The 19,474-nt window shown below is 34.0% G+C and overlaps 1 protein-coding gene across 1 annotated transcript in view; it reads left to right on the top strand.

Moving 5' to 3' along the window:
• The window catches only part of LOC127838353 (uncharacterized), a 145,342-nt gene that overhangs the window by 22,802 nt on the left and 103,066 nt on the right, over positions 1-19,474 (top strand). Inside the window, exon 2 of the mRNA XM_052366056.1 lies at positions 14,857-14,908. Coding sequence (XP_052222016.1) covers positions 14,857-14,908 — 52 coding nt within the window. The remainder of the gene's footprint in view (positions 1-14,856; positions 14,909-19,474) is intronic.

Here is a 19,474-nt window from a genome sequence, read left to right as displayed (position 1 = left end):
CAGAAAACAGAAGGTAATACATTCCAACTGTTTAATGCGAATATCCGAATATTCTATTGAATGGATGTGCGAGTATTCAAATACCGATATAGGTATTCAATGCCATCGCTACTTTAAATACAAACCAATTGCTCCTCACATCATATAGCCCGCTATTTGGCAGCCTTGTCAGGACATCCCTATCCCACTGGGTCGGGGTGTTACTCAGAACAGGAAGATTGTTGGGGACAGGGTGGGGGTGTTTAGCCTCCATGGAAGTTTCACTAGATATCGCCTGCACTTGTGACCCTCAACCGCGCTCTGGTGCGTACCTGACATATGGGCCGTGGAAGGGGCCTCTAATAAAACAGAAACAGGACTACATGGACTAGATGGTAGCTCTCTACCGGGCCTTTCCAAGGGCAAACCTAGCGACTTGAGCGGGACGAGGACGCTTGATGCGACATCAATAACATTCAACAGTATTGGCATGCTTGTTACCACCACATGGTCCGGCTGCAACAACAGACGCTTGGGGAACAAAGGCTTTACAAACTGCTATCATAGCTGGTCAACTCCTGCTGGCTGTTACCAGTGGGATTCCGATAACTAGACACCTCACAGCTGTTTACTGCGGTGCTATCAAAGCTGGACAACTCCTGCTGGCTGTTACCAGTGGGATTCCGAATACTAGACACCTAACGGTTGTTTACTGTGGTGCTATCATAGCTGGACAACTCCTGATGGCTGTAACAAGTGGGATTCTGATAACTAGACATCTCACGGTTAGTTACCGCGGTGCTATCATAGCTGGACAACTCCTGTTGGCTGTTACCAGTGGGATTCCGATAAATAGACACCTCATGGTTGGTTACCGCGGTGCTACCATAGCTGGACAACTCCTGCTGGCTGTTACCAGGGGGATTCTAATAACTAGACACCTCACGGTTGGTTACCGCGGTGCTACCATAGCTGGACAACGCCTGCTGGATGTTACCAGTGGGATTCTGATATCTAGACACCTCTCCGTTGGTTACCGCGGTGCTTCCATAGCTGGACAAATACTGCTGGCTGTTACCAGAGGATTCAGATAACCAGACACCTCTCGGTTGGTTGCCGTGGTGCTTCCATAGCTGGACAACTCCTGCTGGCTGTTGTCAGGGGGATTCCAATAACTAGACACCTCACGGTTGGTTACTGCGGTGCTATCATAGCTTGACAACTCCTACTGGCTGTTACCAGTGGGATTCCGATAAATAGACACCTCACAGTTGGTTACTGCGGTGCTATCAACCGGAACCACGTGGCTGGCTGTTGGGATGACCTCACCACTCGTGTCCATTTTGCTGACTTCCTGATCAGCGGCCGTCATGGGGCCTACTGCAGCCGCCTCCTGGTTGGCCTTACGGTTGTCTACAGGTGTATTTGATAATTATCTATTGTTACCCCACCAGTAACTCAAATCTGTCATATTTTAGCATGGCAATATTATACAGAATGATACTGACTTTAATGTATGAATAATACTTAAAATTATTCACCAGTATGTTCTAATGGATAACAATAAACTAGAATACAATCATGAATTTGCATAAGTGCTGTTGATTTGTATCTACAGACCTGTCAACTATACTTGCTGTTAAGTGCTTATTGACAAGAACAATGTCTTGTTATATAAATGCTACATACATTAGACATTTTTATTCTAATTTGAATAATACTTTAAACATTGTTCAGAAATTAGTTTTATTGTTATTTCTTAATTATTGTTTAACTTGATCAGGTATGTCTGACATAGTAAAAAAATATAGGTTTTAGTTCTTATAGAATCTCTGAGAACTACATCCGTTAATAAGTATATAATATTAAAATGGAGTAATAAATGTTATATTTTCTAACATTAACAAAAAATGAAAAATTATTATACAAAAGATTTGCCTGCTGTCAGTTACTATTGTTATTTTATCAGTTTAAGTTCTATCTAATGTGTGCACTGAATTATTGAAATTACTGGAAACTTATGATTTTATAATACAAAATGAAGCAAATCATGAAATATTTAAGATATGAATTTTTTTTGCCTATCTATTAAGATAATAAGGTTAATGATAATCAATTTGCAGTATTTTCTATGTTTATGTACTCTTGGATCAGGGAATATGTATAAAAATATTGACAATACCATTCAACTTTGTTAAATTAACACACCAAATGCCAAATATATGCAAATATGCAAATTTTTAGAGTAACATGTGTTGAAAAAGTAAAAAATAAAAAAGTTCCCTTTTTAAGAATGTAAATGTTATTTCTAGAACCCTTACTTTTTTATTGCAGAGAAAAAAAAGTATTGCTTACCATTAATATTTCCTGCAATACTGTAGTAACTTGACTTACTACAGTATTGCAGGGAATTCAAAATCCCGCACATGTCCATTTTCAGCGCAAGAGTGTAGTAAGTCAATTAATTCTACAAAGTTATTTTATTTTTTAAGATATATGTTTTTGATTATATGAAATATGTTTGTTTCTCCATTATGTAATAAAATGTGAAGTATTTTGTTGTTAACAATAAGAATGGAGAAAATGTGATGTTTTTTGCTTCTCCTGAAAAATTTCAAAAAAGACAGTTAAGACAGTCTTGCGGGCAGCCCTCGACATGCTACGTACTGGAACCATTGAAACAGTCTGATGTGACACGTACTGGTACCATTGTAACAGTCTGACATGCTAGGTACTGGTACCATTGTCACAGTCTTACTTGCTACGTACTGGTATCATTGAAACAGTCAGACATGCTTGGTACTGGTACAATTGTCACAGTCCTACTTGCTATGTACTGGTATCATTGAAACAGTCTGACATGCTAGGTACTGGTACCATTGTCACTGTCTGACATGCCACGTACTGGTATCATTGAAACAGTCTGACATGCTAGGTACTGGTACCATTGTCACAGTCTTACATGCTAAGTACTGGTATAATTGTCACAGTCTAACATGCTATGTACTGGTACCATTGTAACAGGCTATGTACTGGTACAATTGTAACAGTCTGACATGCTACCTACTGGTACTATTTTCACTGTCTGACATGCCATGTACTGGTATCATTGAAATAGTCTGACATGCTACGCATTGGTACTTTTGTCACAGTATCACATGCTAGGTACTGGAACAATTGTAACAGTCTTACATGCTACGTACTGGTACCATTGTCACAGTCTGAACTGCTACTTACTGGTATAATTGTCACAGTCTGAACTGCTAGGTACTGGAACCATTGTCACAGTCTGAAATGCTACGTACTTGTACCATTGTAAATGTCTGAAATGCTAAGTACTGGTATCGTTGTAACAGTCTGACTGGCTAATTGTGCTGGGACAATTGTCACAGTCTGACATGCTACTTACTGGTACCATTGTCACAGTCTATCATGCTACACCATGACTGGTATTATTGTCACAGTCTAACGTGATACATACCGGTACCATTTTCACAGTCTGACGTACTAGTACTGGTACGATTGTAGCGTTTTTATTTATTTTTTATAAAGTACCAGAAATGGCATGTTCCAATTAGGAAAAAAATACAAATTTCCCAATTGCTGTAAAAAAAAAACAATTGAAGAAAACTAAAAACAAATCAAATTTTAATTAGTTTTCCTATGCAGCTCTATGGTATGACAACTTGACAACATTTAGTTATTAATTTTTAAGTATTTGGGAGCAAAATTCAAATATACCAATTTCCGTATATGAAGACTTCACAACGTGAATTTTCCCAATTTCTGGGGTTTTCTCACACAATTTGGCTGGAACCAATACTTTTCCCAATAGGTAACACAAATCACAGCATTATCTCAGGCTGTATGTACTGCTACCATGGTCTCAGTCTCACATTCTAGGTTCTGGTACCATTACACTATCATGTTTATATTCTTTTTAAGTGCAAAACGGTTGCACCTGCAGATACGACCGTTTTGCAATGAAAATAATTTCATTTTCAGATACGACCTTTTGCCAAATGACGATTTTAGGGGTTTTTTAAGCAGAATTTAGCTTAAATATTTTTTCAGATTATAAATATTGACATTATAGTACGAAATATGCAATAAAGTCATTTTTGTAAAATATTGTCAGTTACGACTGTTTTGCGCTAAGCCCACGATTTGTCTCTATTTTCAGTTGCAGTCAGCAAATTTTGAGTTTCAATTGGGAAAAGTACCTTTTACAAACCAATTGGGGAAAAATTAGCATGAAAACCCCTAAAATTGGGAACTTATTGGTCTTTTTAATTGTTTGGTATAAACTTCACAAACTAATTCAAATATGCATTTTGGCTTGAAATGTTCAGTTTTAGTGCAAAGTTAATTTATCACTTGCAGATAATGCACTTTAGGAACAAAATTGCCAAACATGTTCCCTCTTTATGTGATGTTTTGATTTCAAACCACATTGGGAATTTTGTAGTTTTTTCTCAATTTGGAAAATACCTTTTACTGACAATTTATAAAAAAAGATAAAAACATTGGTAGTATTGGCTGTAAAACATCACAAGAGGTGTACTCAATGTAAACAAAATCACCAGAAAAGAGTTGACTGATTCCAAACTTGGATTAATAAATCATTATTCTGTGAGAACACCATATCATCTGAGTTGTTTATATTTGTGCATTTGGGATATATTAATGATCTTTTTTGTGTTGACTTATGCCAGAAAATGACCCCTCATCCAAGCTTTAGTGATGGATGAAGGGGCATTATTGGAAATAAAGCCTGAGGCTGAGCATGTATAATTTAGCATATCGTTCCGACGATATTTCTAATCGATCGCGATTTAAAGCATAAAAACAAATCGAGTATACCTCACTCCAACCGGAAGCGCTCTTCAATGGGAAGTCATAATTTACAGTAAAAAGAATGTTTTGTTGCATTACTTCATAAAGGGTGGGAAATCCATTGATTCCTTTTTAAACAAAATATATAATGTTCAAATGGGATGGGAATATACATGCTCAGCCTCAGGCTTTATTTCCAATAATGCCCCTTCATCCATCACTAAAGCTTGGATGAGGGGTCATTATTTTCCATAAAGCCCTCTGGCTTTCACATGTATAATTTATCATCTTTAAAAAGCAACAAAACCATTCTTTCCATAGAATGATATATAATACAACACAAACAATAAAAAGTGTAACAAATATCAATTCCAAATAAGTATTGTCTTCCACTCTTATATAAATGCACCATATCTGTTATAAAATGTATAACAAATTCAAAAGCATTATGTATCAAACATATTTGATATTTGAACAACACAAAAGACCATGTCCATAAGAAATATTGTGTCTAATCAACATGAGAACTCAAAACAGCTTGGGAGAATGAGACATTTTCATTTGTTAAAGCCTTTCGAAGATAAAATTTTCGAAAGTTTTTATCCGACTTCCAGTCTGCAGTGTCCAATATATTTTTTAAACTACATCCTCTACTAAATGCAGCCGAGGTGGATGCACTTCTATACGAATGTGCCTTAAAGATTTCAGAATTGACACCCGACATAGTCAACACATCTTTCAACCATCTAGCAATGGTGCTAGAGGAAACTGGCTGAAAAGTTTTATATGATATAAAAAACTGTGACAATTTCCTAATCGTTTTAGTAACTCTAAGATAATGTAAAACAGTATGCATAACACATAATTCTTCTTTGTCATAATGATCTATTTTAAGCACAAATGCATCACCCATTTTAGTCGTCTTCAATAGTTTAGGAAATGTAAACACAACTGCCTGTTGTTCTTTATACAAGTTATTAACATTCATAGAAACTAAAGTCTGTGCTCTTGGAGCTGTAGCCAGTGCAATCAGTGCTACCAATTTCAATGTCAACATTTTCAATGTCAGATTATTCAAAGGATAAAGAGACATTAAATATTTTAAAACAACTGATACATCCCACGTGAATCTATAACGCGGTACAGGTGGCTTACTATGAAAACAACCTTTAAGGTATCGTTTCACTAAGAAACAATTCTGACACCAAGAATTTCCGAAAAAAGGTAATGTCTGTAGAAGCATTGATTTGTGTGTGTTAAGAACTGAGTAAGATTTATTATTATACTTTAAATAATAAAGATAATCAACTACTTTAATTTCAGTCGTAATAAGGGGATTAACTTTCCTTCGTAAACACCAAAAATACCATCGTTTCCACGCCAGGTCATATTGCTTCCTAGTTCCAGGTCTCCATGACTGGATGATAGTGTTTGCAGTTTCTGGTAAAAGTCCTTGACTCTCAAGTGATTTCCGGATAAGACTGCTGCGCCCATGATGATCTTCTTTGCTAACGGATGCTCCTGTCCGTTGTGTGGCAGGGTGAGCAAGTCCCTGTGTTTTGGTAGCCTGACAGGAAAATCAGATAGAATAGTCATCATCATAGAAAACCATGTTTGAGACCTCCATATAGGAAAAACTACTATAGCTTTCTCTACCTTATCAGTTTTAATTTTATTGATTACTTTCCCCATAAGATTAAATGGGGGGAAAATATATGGAACTTCAGTTTTCCAACAAATACTAAATGCATTAGTATATGTTGATCCAGGTTCTGGAAACCAAGAGACAAATCTATCTATCTGCTTGTTAATTCTGGATGCAAAAAGATCTATTTTAGGTACAAAAAACTGAGAAGTAATTCTACAAAAAATATCTGCTTTTAACATCCATTCTGTTGCATCAGAAAAATTTCTTGAATAAAAATCAGCTGTATTTAAAACACCTGGGACATGAATAGCAGACAAATATATTTTCCTTTCAATACACCATTGCCAAATATCTTTGGCTAACAAATCCATAGAGATTGATGTCATGCCACCCATGTCATTAATATATTTTATTGCTGATATGTTATCAGATTGTATTTCTATGTGAACATTACAATGATGAACATACAATGATTGTAAAGCATAGAAAATTGCAAGTAATTCTAAATAATTAATTGATAGAGCAGATTCTTCAGGATTCCATCTGCCGTTAGAATATCTTTCAGTGTCTAACTCTTCACAACCCCATCCTTGCTTAGATGCGTCAGTCCGACATCTCGACTGAATCGAAAAAGGACGAATCCGTTTTCCATTTTTTAATCTTATATTCTCTATCCACCACAAAAGTTCCATTTTACTTTCATCAGATAAAATCATCTTTTGATTAAAATCTGTACTAGAATTCAAACCGAGAATTTTGTTTCTTTCCAAAGTCCTATAATGTAGGGGTGCCTCAAAAACTGCATAAAATGCATTAATAATCAATCCTATAAATGACGCCAATTCTCGTACAATAATTGTATTTTTACTATAAATATTTCGAGCGTACAAAATAATCTTTTGTAACTTTTCTTCTGTGAGGAAAACCATGAATTGAACACTGTCAATAATAAATCCAAAAAAGACCATCCTTTGTGTAGGGATCAGAACCGATTTTGAATGGTTAATGGTATAACCTAATTTCTGCAAAGTGTCAATCATTGTTAGTGTGTTAGCCTTACAAACAGCTTGATTCAGGTTCATATTCAACGAATCATCAATGTAGTATGAACAGCGTATGCCTAACTGTCGAAAATAGGAATACACTGGTTTTAAAATTTTTGTAAAAATATATGGGGCAGATGCCAATCCGAACGGAAGACAACTGAACGAGTACAACACTTCGTTCCAATAAAATTTAAGATATTTCTGGCTTTCTTTATGAATTGGTATAGAATAATATGCTTGTTCCATGTCTACTGATGTCATGAAATCATTTTCTTGTAATAAATCCAAAACAACATTAAATGTTTCTTGTTTGAAATGATGGTATGTTACAAACTCATTCAAGGCTTTAAGATTAATTACTGGTCTAAATTTACCACCAGGTTTTGGTACAATGAATATATTTGATATGAACTCATTTGGTTCTGATATGGATACCTTTATGGCACCTATTTCCAATAATTTTTTAATTTCAGTATCTATTATAATTCGCTGTTCATTATTAAATTTAATACTATTTGGAAGTTTTTTCTGAACAGGCTGTTTGTAAAATTCAATGGAATAACCATTGACAACATCTAGTATCCATGGGTCAGTGGTTAGTTTTTCCCAACTTTCAAAACAATTTTTAAGTTTACCGACCGAGGAATCTACTTGTCGTTTGGGTAAGCTGAAGTAGCTCCTACCCGGCCTGCTCTGGCCCTGAAAGGTCTTGAGAAATTTCCTCTCTGTACAGGATATGGCTGGAATCTATAATTCCCAGAATATCCTCTGCGAAATGGTCTGTTGGTTCCACGTCCCCGCCATGGTTTGTAGGACCCATACTGGGAATCCTTAGCAATATATGCCATCGAGTCACATGATTTAATTTCCTTGGACACATCATCGCCAAACAGATTCTTTGTAATAGGCATTGATATATTACACAGTCCAAAGTATTTCTTTTTCAAATGAGGACGAATGCTGTATCGCCTCTTTACTGAAATATTGTACTGTACTTGACCAAGCAATGTAAGTGTGTCCGACAAAAGGGTTTTTGTTCCCTGATTTAATGCAGCCGATTTCAGATTTTCAGCTAATTTGATTACCGGTACCATGGCTGTGGCAACAATATTCTAAATTTCAGCCAAACCTCTGTCTTGTGTGTGCACTCTTTTATCTAATATTTTCCAGATTTCAAGATTAACAAGTGGTGGTCCAGCCATATCAACATTTTCAGGAATCTTATATTTCTTTGCAATTTCCTCTATATTGCACTGAGAAGTGCATGCCACATTAATCAATTTTGCTAAAGATTTAGCAATGGGTTTGTCCGTTTCTAAAGCCTTCAATTTAGGAGGCTGCCAATTTTCATCCTCAGAAGTAACTGAGCCAAACAGTTCTTCTTCAATATTCTTAGACCTAGAAGGTCCTGGAGTTTCAGTGTCTGAAACATCCTCTGAATTTATTTGCACATGTAAATTTGGCCGATCCACCTCTTGATAAGAATATTCATCAAATGTATCATAATAGTGGGGGTCAACATCTGGAATACCCAGTTTCTGTCTTAATTTTACAATATCTTCCTTTGAGAGCTGATTTATGTCAATAGAAGATAATGGCAACTTTTTTGACTTGTTTGTAGGTGTCTGATTACGACTAACTGGTTTTGAGGCCTTTTTGACAACGGACTTAACTTTCTTTTTTCCCTTAACGGGACTTTTTCCACGTTTCTCTTTAGTAGTCACGGTGGAAACCTCAACCATAGAAGCAACATATGGTGTATCAACGATATCACCAGATTCGAAACCGGAAAACTCCGAGTCTCCGTTCACATCCGATAAGTCGAGAACATCGTTCTCAACAGAGCTCATTTTTACCAATTATGAACAAATATAAGAATACTTGCCTATAAATAAATATTTATAAACAAGGACAGCGTCCTTGTGAGCCCTTTTCTGTATACTAAACACAAAATATTCTAAGTTAAAACACGTGTGTGAAAAAAGCACTAAAAAATCGTGCCTACCTTGTCGATCGCCGAAACAATTATGACTTCCCATTGAAGAGTGCTTCCGGTTGGAGTGAGGTATACTCGATTTGTTGTTATGCTTTAAATCGCGATCGATTAGAAATATCGTCGGAACGATATGCTAAATTATACATGTGAAAGCCAGAGGGCTTTATGGAAAATAATAGTTTATGTGGCTGATATAACGGATTAAAGGACAGCCTGGATTCCAGATGGGGAGTTTACATGAAAACTATATTTATTATTTGACAGGTAAATATCATTTTAACAAGGGAAGTAATATATTTTATTATATCTCTTTAACAAATATTACTTCACTTGTACAAATGATCTGTACCTGCCAAATGATAAAAAAAATATAAATAAATTAAAGCACTTCAGTATGGGGCATTGTGTTTCTGACAAACACATCTCTATTTTATTAATGTTTGATTTAATATTAATGCTATCTAACCTATTGAATAAAAATGACAAACAGTAATATTGCTAGTGTTGAAAATTACAGTTTTTCACTTTAAAGGTAAATCTGAAATGAAGTAAGTAAAATATTATTGTATGTTCAATCATTAATCTTATGTATGATTTAGAGTCAAACTAATCCGTCTTCACTAGCAAAAGAATACAGGGTTTCAGGCAATAGTACAAAAGAATACTTGATGCTGCAATTTTAATTTAGCCGCATGATCATTGAGAATGTGAATGTCATAATCTTTTAAATATTATCTACCATAGAGGCTATAGATTTACAATTATTGAGACTTCTGAATAAGGTAAATTGTTCATGGTTTGGCAAAATGACGATATCAAAAAAATGTGATAAATACAAAAACACATGCTGTGCTTTCAAACAAGCAAAAAAGCACTCCTGGCTTAGAATAATATAACACATAAATGTTTGTTAATTGAAAATAATCAATTGACAATTCTTAAATAATAAGGCATTTATAAGAATTTGTAATGCCTTTTATTAATAACAATTTGGAAAAAGGTGTATTACTAAAAATTCTTAACATGCTGTTAAAAGTTGTATTTCTATGCAAGTCTGAGGTCGCGGTTGTGAAGTGGATGAGGTGTCCGCCTATCGATCCGGAGTTTGCGGGTTAGCTCCCTACTCGTGGAGCGTTTTCATTATCTCCTACATAGACACCAAGTACTGGTGCTTCCCAGGAAACGGACCCAACAGTGTCCATATATGCCTATAAAAGGCCTTCCTGTAATAGTCAGCAATTGTCTGTAGGAAGTATGAAGTAGAAGAAGTCTGACTGATGAATTACATGTATGTTAGCTAAAGCTCTTAATCAAGTATATATGATTTCAATGCAATGATTATGCTCTCGCAATCTTAAACCAACATATGGATATGACAATAATGAGGAATATTAAATTAAATTGATGAACCATCAATAAAAACATGTCATATTTACATGAAGACATTTTCTGTTGTACCAGGCTGTCAAGCGGTCATACTTTTTCCTACTATTTCCTACTACTTCCTACTTTTTCATCAGGATCCTACTTTTTCCTATTTTTTTACCAAATCTTCCTACTATTCCTACTTTTTCATTTTCAATTGAGAATATTTTTTTTTAAGAGTTTATTTAGTAAACTTGCAGTATGAATGAATCTATGGCATGACTGTATCCCTGTTAATTTGCATTCATCTAGATGAGACCTGACAATTAACCCTCAAACAAACCCATGCTGACTGTCTGCTAGCACCTCTTCAGGATGCATAAATATTTATTTCTTATGTAACTTTTGAAATTATTGACAATTTTTTTTTAAGTAACAATAGTGCCTTGTTTACTTCCTTAGCATTTGTTCACTGCAGACTTCACTACCTTACACAGTTCCCAGTGATGCAAGAGCTGAGGGAGCCCATTGTTTATTCCAGTTTTATTTTGTTTCCATTGACAACAATTTGACCAAACCTTATGCATGTTTACATGATATTGCTGTTTGGAATATAGAGATATAGAGATACCATGTATTGTATGAGTGGTTTTGTAATATGGAATTTATTACACAAGTTATTGGAAAAAGATAAAACTGATGCTTTGCCGAGTTTTCATCATTTACAAATATAATGTAATAAATTCTGTATTACATGACAACGGATATGATGTTCTATTGATATCATAGGTACATCATGTTTTGTAATTAAAGATAAATGCACAGAGCCTAAATGCCCTGATACATTTTTATGCTCCAGGTAGGGTGGCATATAGCAGTTGTACTGTTAGTCCGTTTGTCTGTCTGTCTGTCTGTCTGTCTGTCTGTCTGTGTGTCCGTCCGAGAACTTTAATATGGGCCATAACTTTTGCAATATTAAAGATAGCAACTTGATATTTGGCATGCATGTGTATCTCATGAAGCTACACATTTTGAGTGGTGAAAGGTGAAGGTCATCCTTCAAGGTCAAAAGTAAAAAAAATACAATCCAAGGAAAGTAATAAGCTTTAAAAGGGAGATAATTTCTAAACCTGCCAAATGATATATTGAAATTTTATTTCAAAGCGGCGCAATAGTGGGCATTGTGTTTCTGACAAACACAATTCTTGTCTAATGATGCCATAGCTAGTGAGGTAACTTCAAGGTGTTAAAGCTAGTATTAAAATTACTTAACAGCATTATTACACTCCCGCGAAGTCATCAATAATGTAAAAACCATTATTTGAAACTGGAATTAACAATGTAGTGCAACTGTTTCATTGCCCAATCAATGATGTCATAAAAGATGTCAGATGATAAGGTCCTATCTCCAGTTGCAAAATCTGCTCTGCAATGACCAGTCATTTTGAATGTAACTTAAGTTATTATAACTGCACCCTATTGTCAATTTAAAGGTTTCACAATGTAGCTGTAGCAGAGCATTGACACTGCTTTATATACTAGTATTAATCTTGAACAACAAGTTGGTGTATCACTAAATAAATTTGGTCTTCTGCTTAAGGATATAACATGCACAATATATTACCATGTTTATATCGATACACAGAAGACCTCTAACCACTTATTTGATGATACACCAAAATGAACAGCATCTAATTTTACTTCTTTATCAGGGTAGCTTTGCTTGAAACTTAATTATCATAGATAGACTATAAGTGCTAAAATGCCTAGTGGGAAAACAAAGTTTAACCCTTCATGGATGGAAAAGTTGGACAACAGTGGAAAAACACTTGAATCATGGTGCAAGAGAGATACCGGCAATGAGTTTGCAAGATATTATACTGTCTGAATGAAGTCCATCTTGTTGTAATTCTGGTGCTAATCAACTGATAAGTCATGCAGATGGATAAAAACACAAGGAAAACATGAAATACATGCATGATAATTCACAAAAGCGTGGAAGTGCCCCAAAGCCAAGCAGCTCTCAGGGTGGTGGGGATAAATCTATCTGTATGCAAGTACAACCATCACACAAGGAACAGAATACAAAAGGCTGAAATCTTCTGGGCCCTTAAGGTAGCTTCAAGTGGGTATCCATACAGAACATGTCATGGCACTCTTGCTCTGTTTCAAGCTATGTTTCCTGGACCTGTGTCTAAAAAATTAGTATTATGTATTCCTACTTTTGAGGGAAAAGTTCCTACTTTTTCCTAATTTTTTCCTACTTTTCTTGCAAAAGTAGTTCCTATTTTTTCCTACTTTTTGAAAAAAGGTCACTTGACAGCCTGTTGTACAGAAAAAAATAATTTGGAATAAAATAATTTTTTCCTTTGTTTATTTTCATTTACTACTTCTTCAGAACGGTAATCCTACTTTTTAATTCATCAATGTTTTATCTATTTTGAAAAAAAGTAATAAGGTAAGAAAATATATACTGATTATACTCTCTTTATGGTCTGGGTTTTCCATCCCAGTGAATGCAAATTCACAATTGTATCACTTTATAATTAACTATTACACATGTTAAAGTTTTATTAGTAAATACATTTTAAGAAATTCTTCAAAACCACTAAAATGATAGAAAAATTTCCTTTTTATTTTCAGTTGTAAGTTTACTTCATGTGTATTTTGAAGTATTTGAATTTGGAACATGTTTCAAACCATGAGCCTGTTTAAAACATTTGTTCTCACCCAGCCGCGGGTTTAAATTTTACCAATGCTGGGCATGTGGGCTTAATTGTGCAGATTTCAATTACAGTGTCCTCCAGTTTTGAAATGAAACTAATCTAGAAGATCTACAGCCATCAAAAAAGTTGTGTTTTGGCCCATTGAACAATATAATATTACATTTAATTTCATTGTATTATAAGGTGACAAATAAATTTGTATTCAAAGTGACATTTTTCATTCCGACAGCATTTTCCTTTGATCTGGCCTGATTTTTCGTGTTGTACAACATGCAGTATAACAATGGTATTATTATGCCCCCCTTCAAAGAAGAGGGGGTATATTGCTTTGCTCATGTCGGTCGGTCTGTTGGTATGTCGGTCTGTCTGTCAGTCCGTCCACCAGGTGGTTGTCAGACAATAACTCAAGAACGCTTGGGCCTAGGATCATGAAACTTCATAGGTATATTTACCATGACTCGCTGATGACCCCTATTGATTTTGAGGTCACTAGGTCAAAGGTCAAGGTCACGGTGACCCGAAATAGTAAAATGGTTTTTGAATGATAACTCAAGAATGCATACGCCTTGGATCATGAAACTTCATGGGTAGATTGATCATGACTCTCAGATGACCCCTATTGATTTTGAGGTCACTAGGTTAAAAGTCAAGGTCATGGTGACCCGAAATAGTAAAATGGTTTCCGGATGATAACTAAAGAATGCATCAGCCTAGGATCATGAAACTTCATGGGTAGATTGATCATGACCCGCAGATGACCCCTATTGATTTTGAGGTCACTAGGTTAAAGGTCAAGGTCACGGTGACCTGAAATAGTAAAATGGTTTTCGGATGATAACTCAAGAACGCATATGCCTAGGATCATGAAACTTCACAGGAAGATTGATCATGACTCGCAGATGACCCCTATTGATTTTGAGGTCACAAGGTCAAAGGTCAAGGTCACGGAGACCCAAAATAGTAAAATGATTTTCGGATGATAACTCAAGAACGCTTTTGCCTAGGATCATGACACTTCATAGGTACATTGATCGTGACTCGCAGATGACCCCTATTGATTTTCAGGTCACTAGGTCAAAGGTCAAGGTCACAGTGACAAAAAACGTATTCACACAATGGCTGCCACTATAATGGACAGCCCATATGGGGGGCATGCATGTTTTACAAACAGCCCTTGTTTTTATATTAAAAAAGAGCACCTGCAGAGTCAGGCTACTTCAGACACAGTTACATTAACACACATTAATTTTCTTGTTACAGGGGATACTCCAAACAGAGACCAAAGTTACAAAAAGGCATGCTGTCCAGAAAGGTATAGCATTACTTTAAAGGGCATATAAAAGTTATATATAAATATATATATATATATATATATATATATATATATATATATATATATATATATATATATATATATATATATATATATATATATATATTTATATATATACAAGGAGATTGGCCATTTACGGGGTATTTTTCAATATGAGACCCTTGTTGCGGGTTGTATAAAAATTCCGGGGTGCATTTTTCACCCCACAATTTAGGACACGTATTTTTTCATTCTTAACCATACATACATCATTTTGGTGACATATGGCAACAAGTCGGTTTCATATCGAAACCATATATATCATAAAACCCAGTTATTTCCCCTTTGTTTAAGCTCTACAATCCAATTAAGCGTGCATGTTGAGATTACACTATCAGATATCATAATGAGCCAGAAATACAGCTGGAAACTTCGCTCTGCTGATCTGTAAAATAAATCTTCGTGTTACTGATGAACATGATTTGAAATCTTAGTTTGTTGAATTTTAAGCTTGAAAAAAAAGAAAGCTATTTTTATTAAGAAATGAACTTTTGAAGTGGTTTCATATTGATGCATTAATTATTGAGAACTATAGGTAATTTGTAGCAATTAAATTAATACAGTTAGTAATGCGCGTATACAGTTTTGTTTATTAAATCGGAGATTTAGGCTAATGTGTGTTTTACATATAATATTTAAAAAAAACTCATTCTTTTTTTAAAATCTTACAATTTTTATTGATAAAACTGTTGCTGTCAAGTAGCATTTGGAAAAATATAGTAAAGTTTCATGCCTGTGTGGTACTAACAATTCCTACATTAATGTCGTGTTTTGTATCGATATAGTGGATATGCAATAACTGTCAATTTCAATGCTGGTCAAATACATTTTTGGGTATACATAAGATAAAAAAATGTAATACTTTTTTTTTATTTTTATGGTTATTTTAATTGGGAAAAATATTGTGTGTGCGTTTGTTACATACATTTTATTCACACAAAAACGTCACACACCGATATTTGTCATATGAATCAAGATATAACAGATGATAGCACAAAACAGTTGGTATTTGCGAATGGTTATGTTTACGCAAAAATATCCGTTATATATTCATGGAGCAATTTAATAACTAAATACATTTCTGAAAGCGGGTTAAAAGACGAACAATAATAAGTTCAACCAATTAGATGTCATAAATTGATTCGTGTTATTAGAAGGCATCACAATTAATCGCTGAACACAATTGCTTGTTCCGATTTACCGCCAATTCAGTGCCAACATGCCAGTGCTTGATATATGGCCATTAGAATCGCACGGGGGCTAATAAAATTCGACTGAAGAAACAGCGCTAATGAATTCTAACGCCATTTAAAAGCAATACACATCAAATAGCATTATTTCCTTCTTTCTATAATAATGCCTGGTTGTACACTGCTTATTCAAACGATAAAACTAAATCATGAAGAAAAGAATTGTAATTGTTTTGCTTCTACATCTAGTAAAAAAAATACATAAAAATACATATTTAAAATGCTTCTTTATAATGATGTTGAAAAATGTATGTTTAAACCCCCTCTTAAATTGAGAAAAAGTTTGGTTAATTTATGTAAATGGAATTTAATGTTATATATCAATAGTATGTGGAAATGTATTTAAGTTTTTTTCTTGATGGGAATCAATACTTTGAACATGTTTGTTAAAATCGTATCACTTTAATTATGATTATGATGGTAAATATTATTGTTACGATTATGTACTTTTTATACGCCCGTCTATGACGGGACGTATTATGGTATACCCCGCGTCCGTCCGTCCGTCTGTTAATGTCGTACGCTACGTCAAATATCCTTTGACAGATTTTCTTCAAATTTTAACACAATCTTAATATTGATAAACCCTGATCCCCTTTCGTTTTTGACGGAATTCTGAATTGTCGTTCCAGAGTTATGGGACTTTGTTCGTCAAAATTTCGTGATTTCATTGAATGTCCTACAGTAGCTCAAATATCCTTCGATGGATTTTTTTCAAATTTCAACACAATCTTAATATTGATAAACCCTGATCCCCTTTCGTTTTTGACGGAATTCTGAATTGTCGTTCCAGAGTTATGGGACTTTGTTCGACAAAATTTCGTGATTTCATTGAATGTCCTACTGTAGCTCAAATATCCTTCGATGGATTTTTTTTTTTTTTTTTTTAGTATCCCTGAAAAATTGAACAAGGTGAGCTTTTTTCTATTCCGATTGTACACTACCACTTACCCATCTACATTTCTCTTTTATTATTGGTCAAAATATCTATAACAGGTTTACTTCAACTCCATATCCTCTAAAGAAATGCATACATATACTCAAAAAAAGATATGGTATGAATGTCAAGGAGACGGCGCTCCATGCTCATGTACTTATAAAATAAACCATGTATTCAAATACAAATAAACTGAAGTAAAAAAATGATTCAAAGGGTTATTTATTACCTTACTACTTCATTGGCGAACGACGGGCGTATCATGCGCTCATGGCGCAGCTGTTTATTGTCATTGCGATCAATATAATTATTATAGTAGATGTATAAAAATTATACCATCGGACCACTAAGGACATACGAAGTGTGTTTTTTTTAATTTACATTTTTCATAAATATTAATTTATAAAATAAAGAATAATCTTGTTTAAACAAATGTTGTTGAAAAAATTTTGAAAATGGACTAACTTGAATGTTTTAACATTTGATGAAAACAAATACACGTATGCAACTTCGTATTAAAAGGACACGAGTTTGCATGATTCGAGTTTAAACGCGAAGGAATCTTTTTTATGAAATCAGTAAACAGACAAACAGAGAGTCAGAGAGGAGGGCAAAAAAGAACGTGGTAATTGAAGTACATGTATACACTCGTCTACTTCATCGCGGGTGAATTATATATTGGGCTGATATAGTTTATACATGCTTAAAAAGAAGAGCACGCGGAAAGTTATACATTACTATCTTAAACGAATTCTTCAACTTATATCACAAATACTTTTGGGTGATCTGTGCTCTGTCCCTCTTTAGCAAACAAAACAAGTTGAAACAATTTTATCTTGTATAAATTTTTTGTGGTTGTCTTTTAAGTAATTTGATAATTATAAATCAATTTTCTCTATACGTTCAACAACGGAAAATAAAGATTTTTAAGACTTTTAATAATAATTTCGGATGATACATCAATTGTAAAGATATGAAAATTGTATCTTGCACCTTTATTAATGCATTTATATGCATGTTATTTCACCAATTTGATATGATACCGATAAGTTATAGAGATAATTGTTTTCCCATTTTTCTAGCAAAGAAAAAACAATGTATTATCTATTGGTCTGAAAATTGAAAATATAGCTTAAATTCAACTATAAACATTAATTTATCTGAATATATTGACTATCCTGTAAAAAATATTGCATGTACCAATAGTATACTAATATATTCTATTCCGTTTCAGACTAAATAACCAAACATTTTCATAACATTTTTTACAGTCATACAATGCACCAAATAATGTGTGAACGTTTAGATAAGATGAAACTTATATACACATGTATATACAGTTTTTATGTTCCAACATATATACTTCTGTATTGTTATGTAGAAATACGCAAATTAAAGACGCCTTTGTGAACCGTTCTTTCACCGGTCTTTCACCAACATATCTTCTGTTACTATAATCCGCACCCCAGATCCACCACAGCACATAATAGTTATATTAACTATTTATTTAATAACATTTCAATCATTCTGTCAACTTCAACAAGAACATACTCTTTCTGTTGTGTTCAATACTTTGATCCAGTTTGAATTTGGATACGCAACAACAACGCACCTATAATTCGTCATTCTTTGAAAAGATGTATGATTTGTACCGACGTTAACCGCATGCTGCTAATGTATATATATTATACATGCATATATGTTGATGACGATGAGCTGTATCTGCTAAGTCGAAATTAAATATTATTCTGTTCTTATCTATGAAAATAAGTGTGTCATTACATAAACGTGAATTTTATTAGCCATATTCATGTTTTTCAACATTATATATTAGGAAATAAGTCGTGTTTGAGATTCTGTTGCAGCTGCTGATTCTACCAGTAATAATGAGAATTATTAGTATGCTGAAGATTATTAAGGAATTATTTAAATTATGATTACTATTTTGATGATTTCTTTGAAAAAGTTAATGGTAAGGATGCTGATGATGGCATATTCTTTTACATTGCACGATTGTTTCGTCTTGAAATGAAATGAGTTTTAAATTATTATTGTTGATGGGAACACAAACAATTACCACGTTTAACTTTTAAGTTCCAAAACTGGTGTATACATTGTATGTTAAGTAGCTGTGATTAAATTATAATAACAATACATAATACAAATAATAACAATAATAATGAAAAATAAAAATAAAATAATAATAATAATAATAATAATAATGACAAAATATTTAATAATTTGCTTATAAAAAACGAATATTAAATACGATTTATATTGCTTCTACCGCTGCTGCGACTTCTGATGAAATTTGTTGAA

This window comes from Dreissena polymorpha, chromosome 7, assembly GCF_020536995.1.
Source record: "Dreissena polymorpha isolate Duluth1 chromosome 7, UMN_Dpol_1.0, whole genome shotgun sequence".
Lineage (NCBI taxonomy): Eukaryota > Metazoa > Mollusca > Bivalvia > Myida > Dreissenidae > Dreissena > Dreissena polymorpha.
This window is presented reverse-complemented; position numbering and strand designations above follow the sequence as displayed.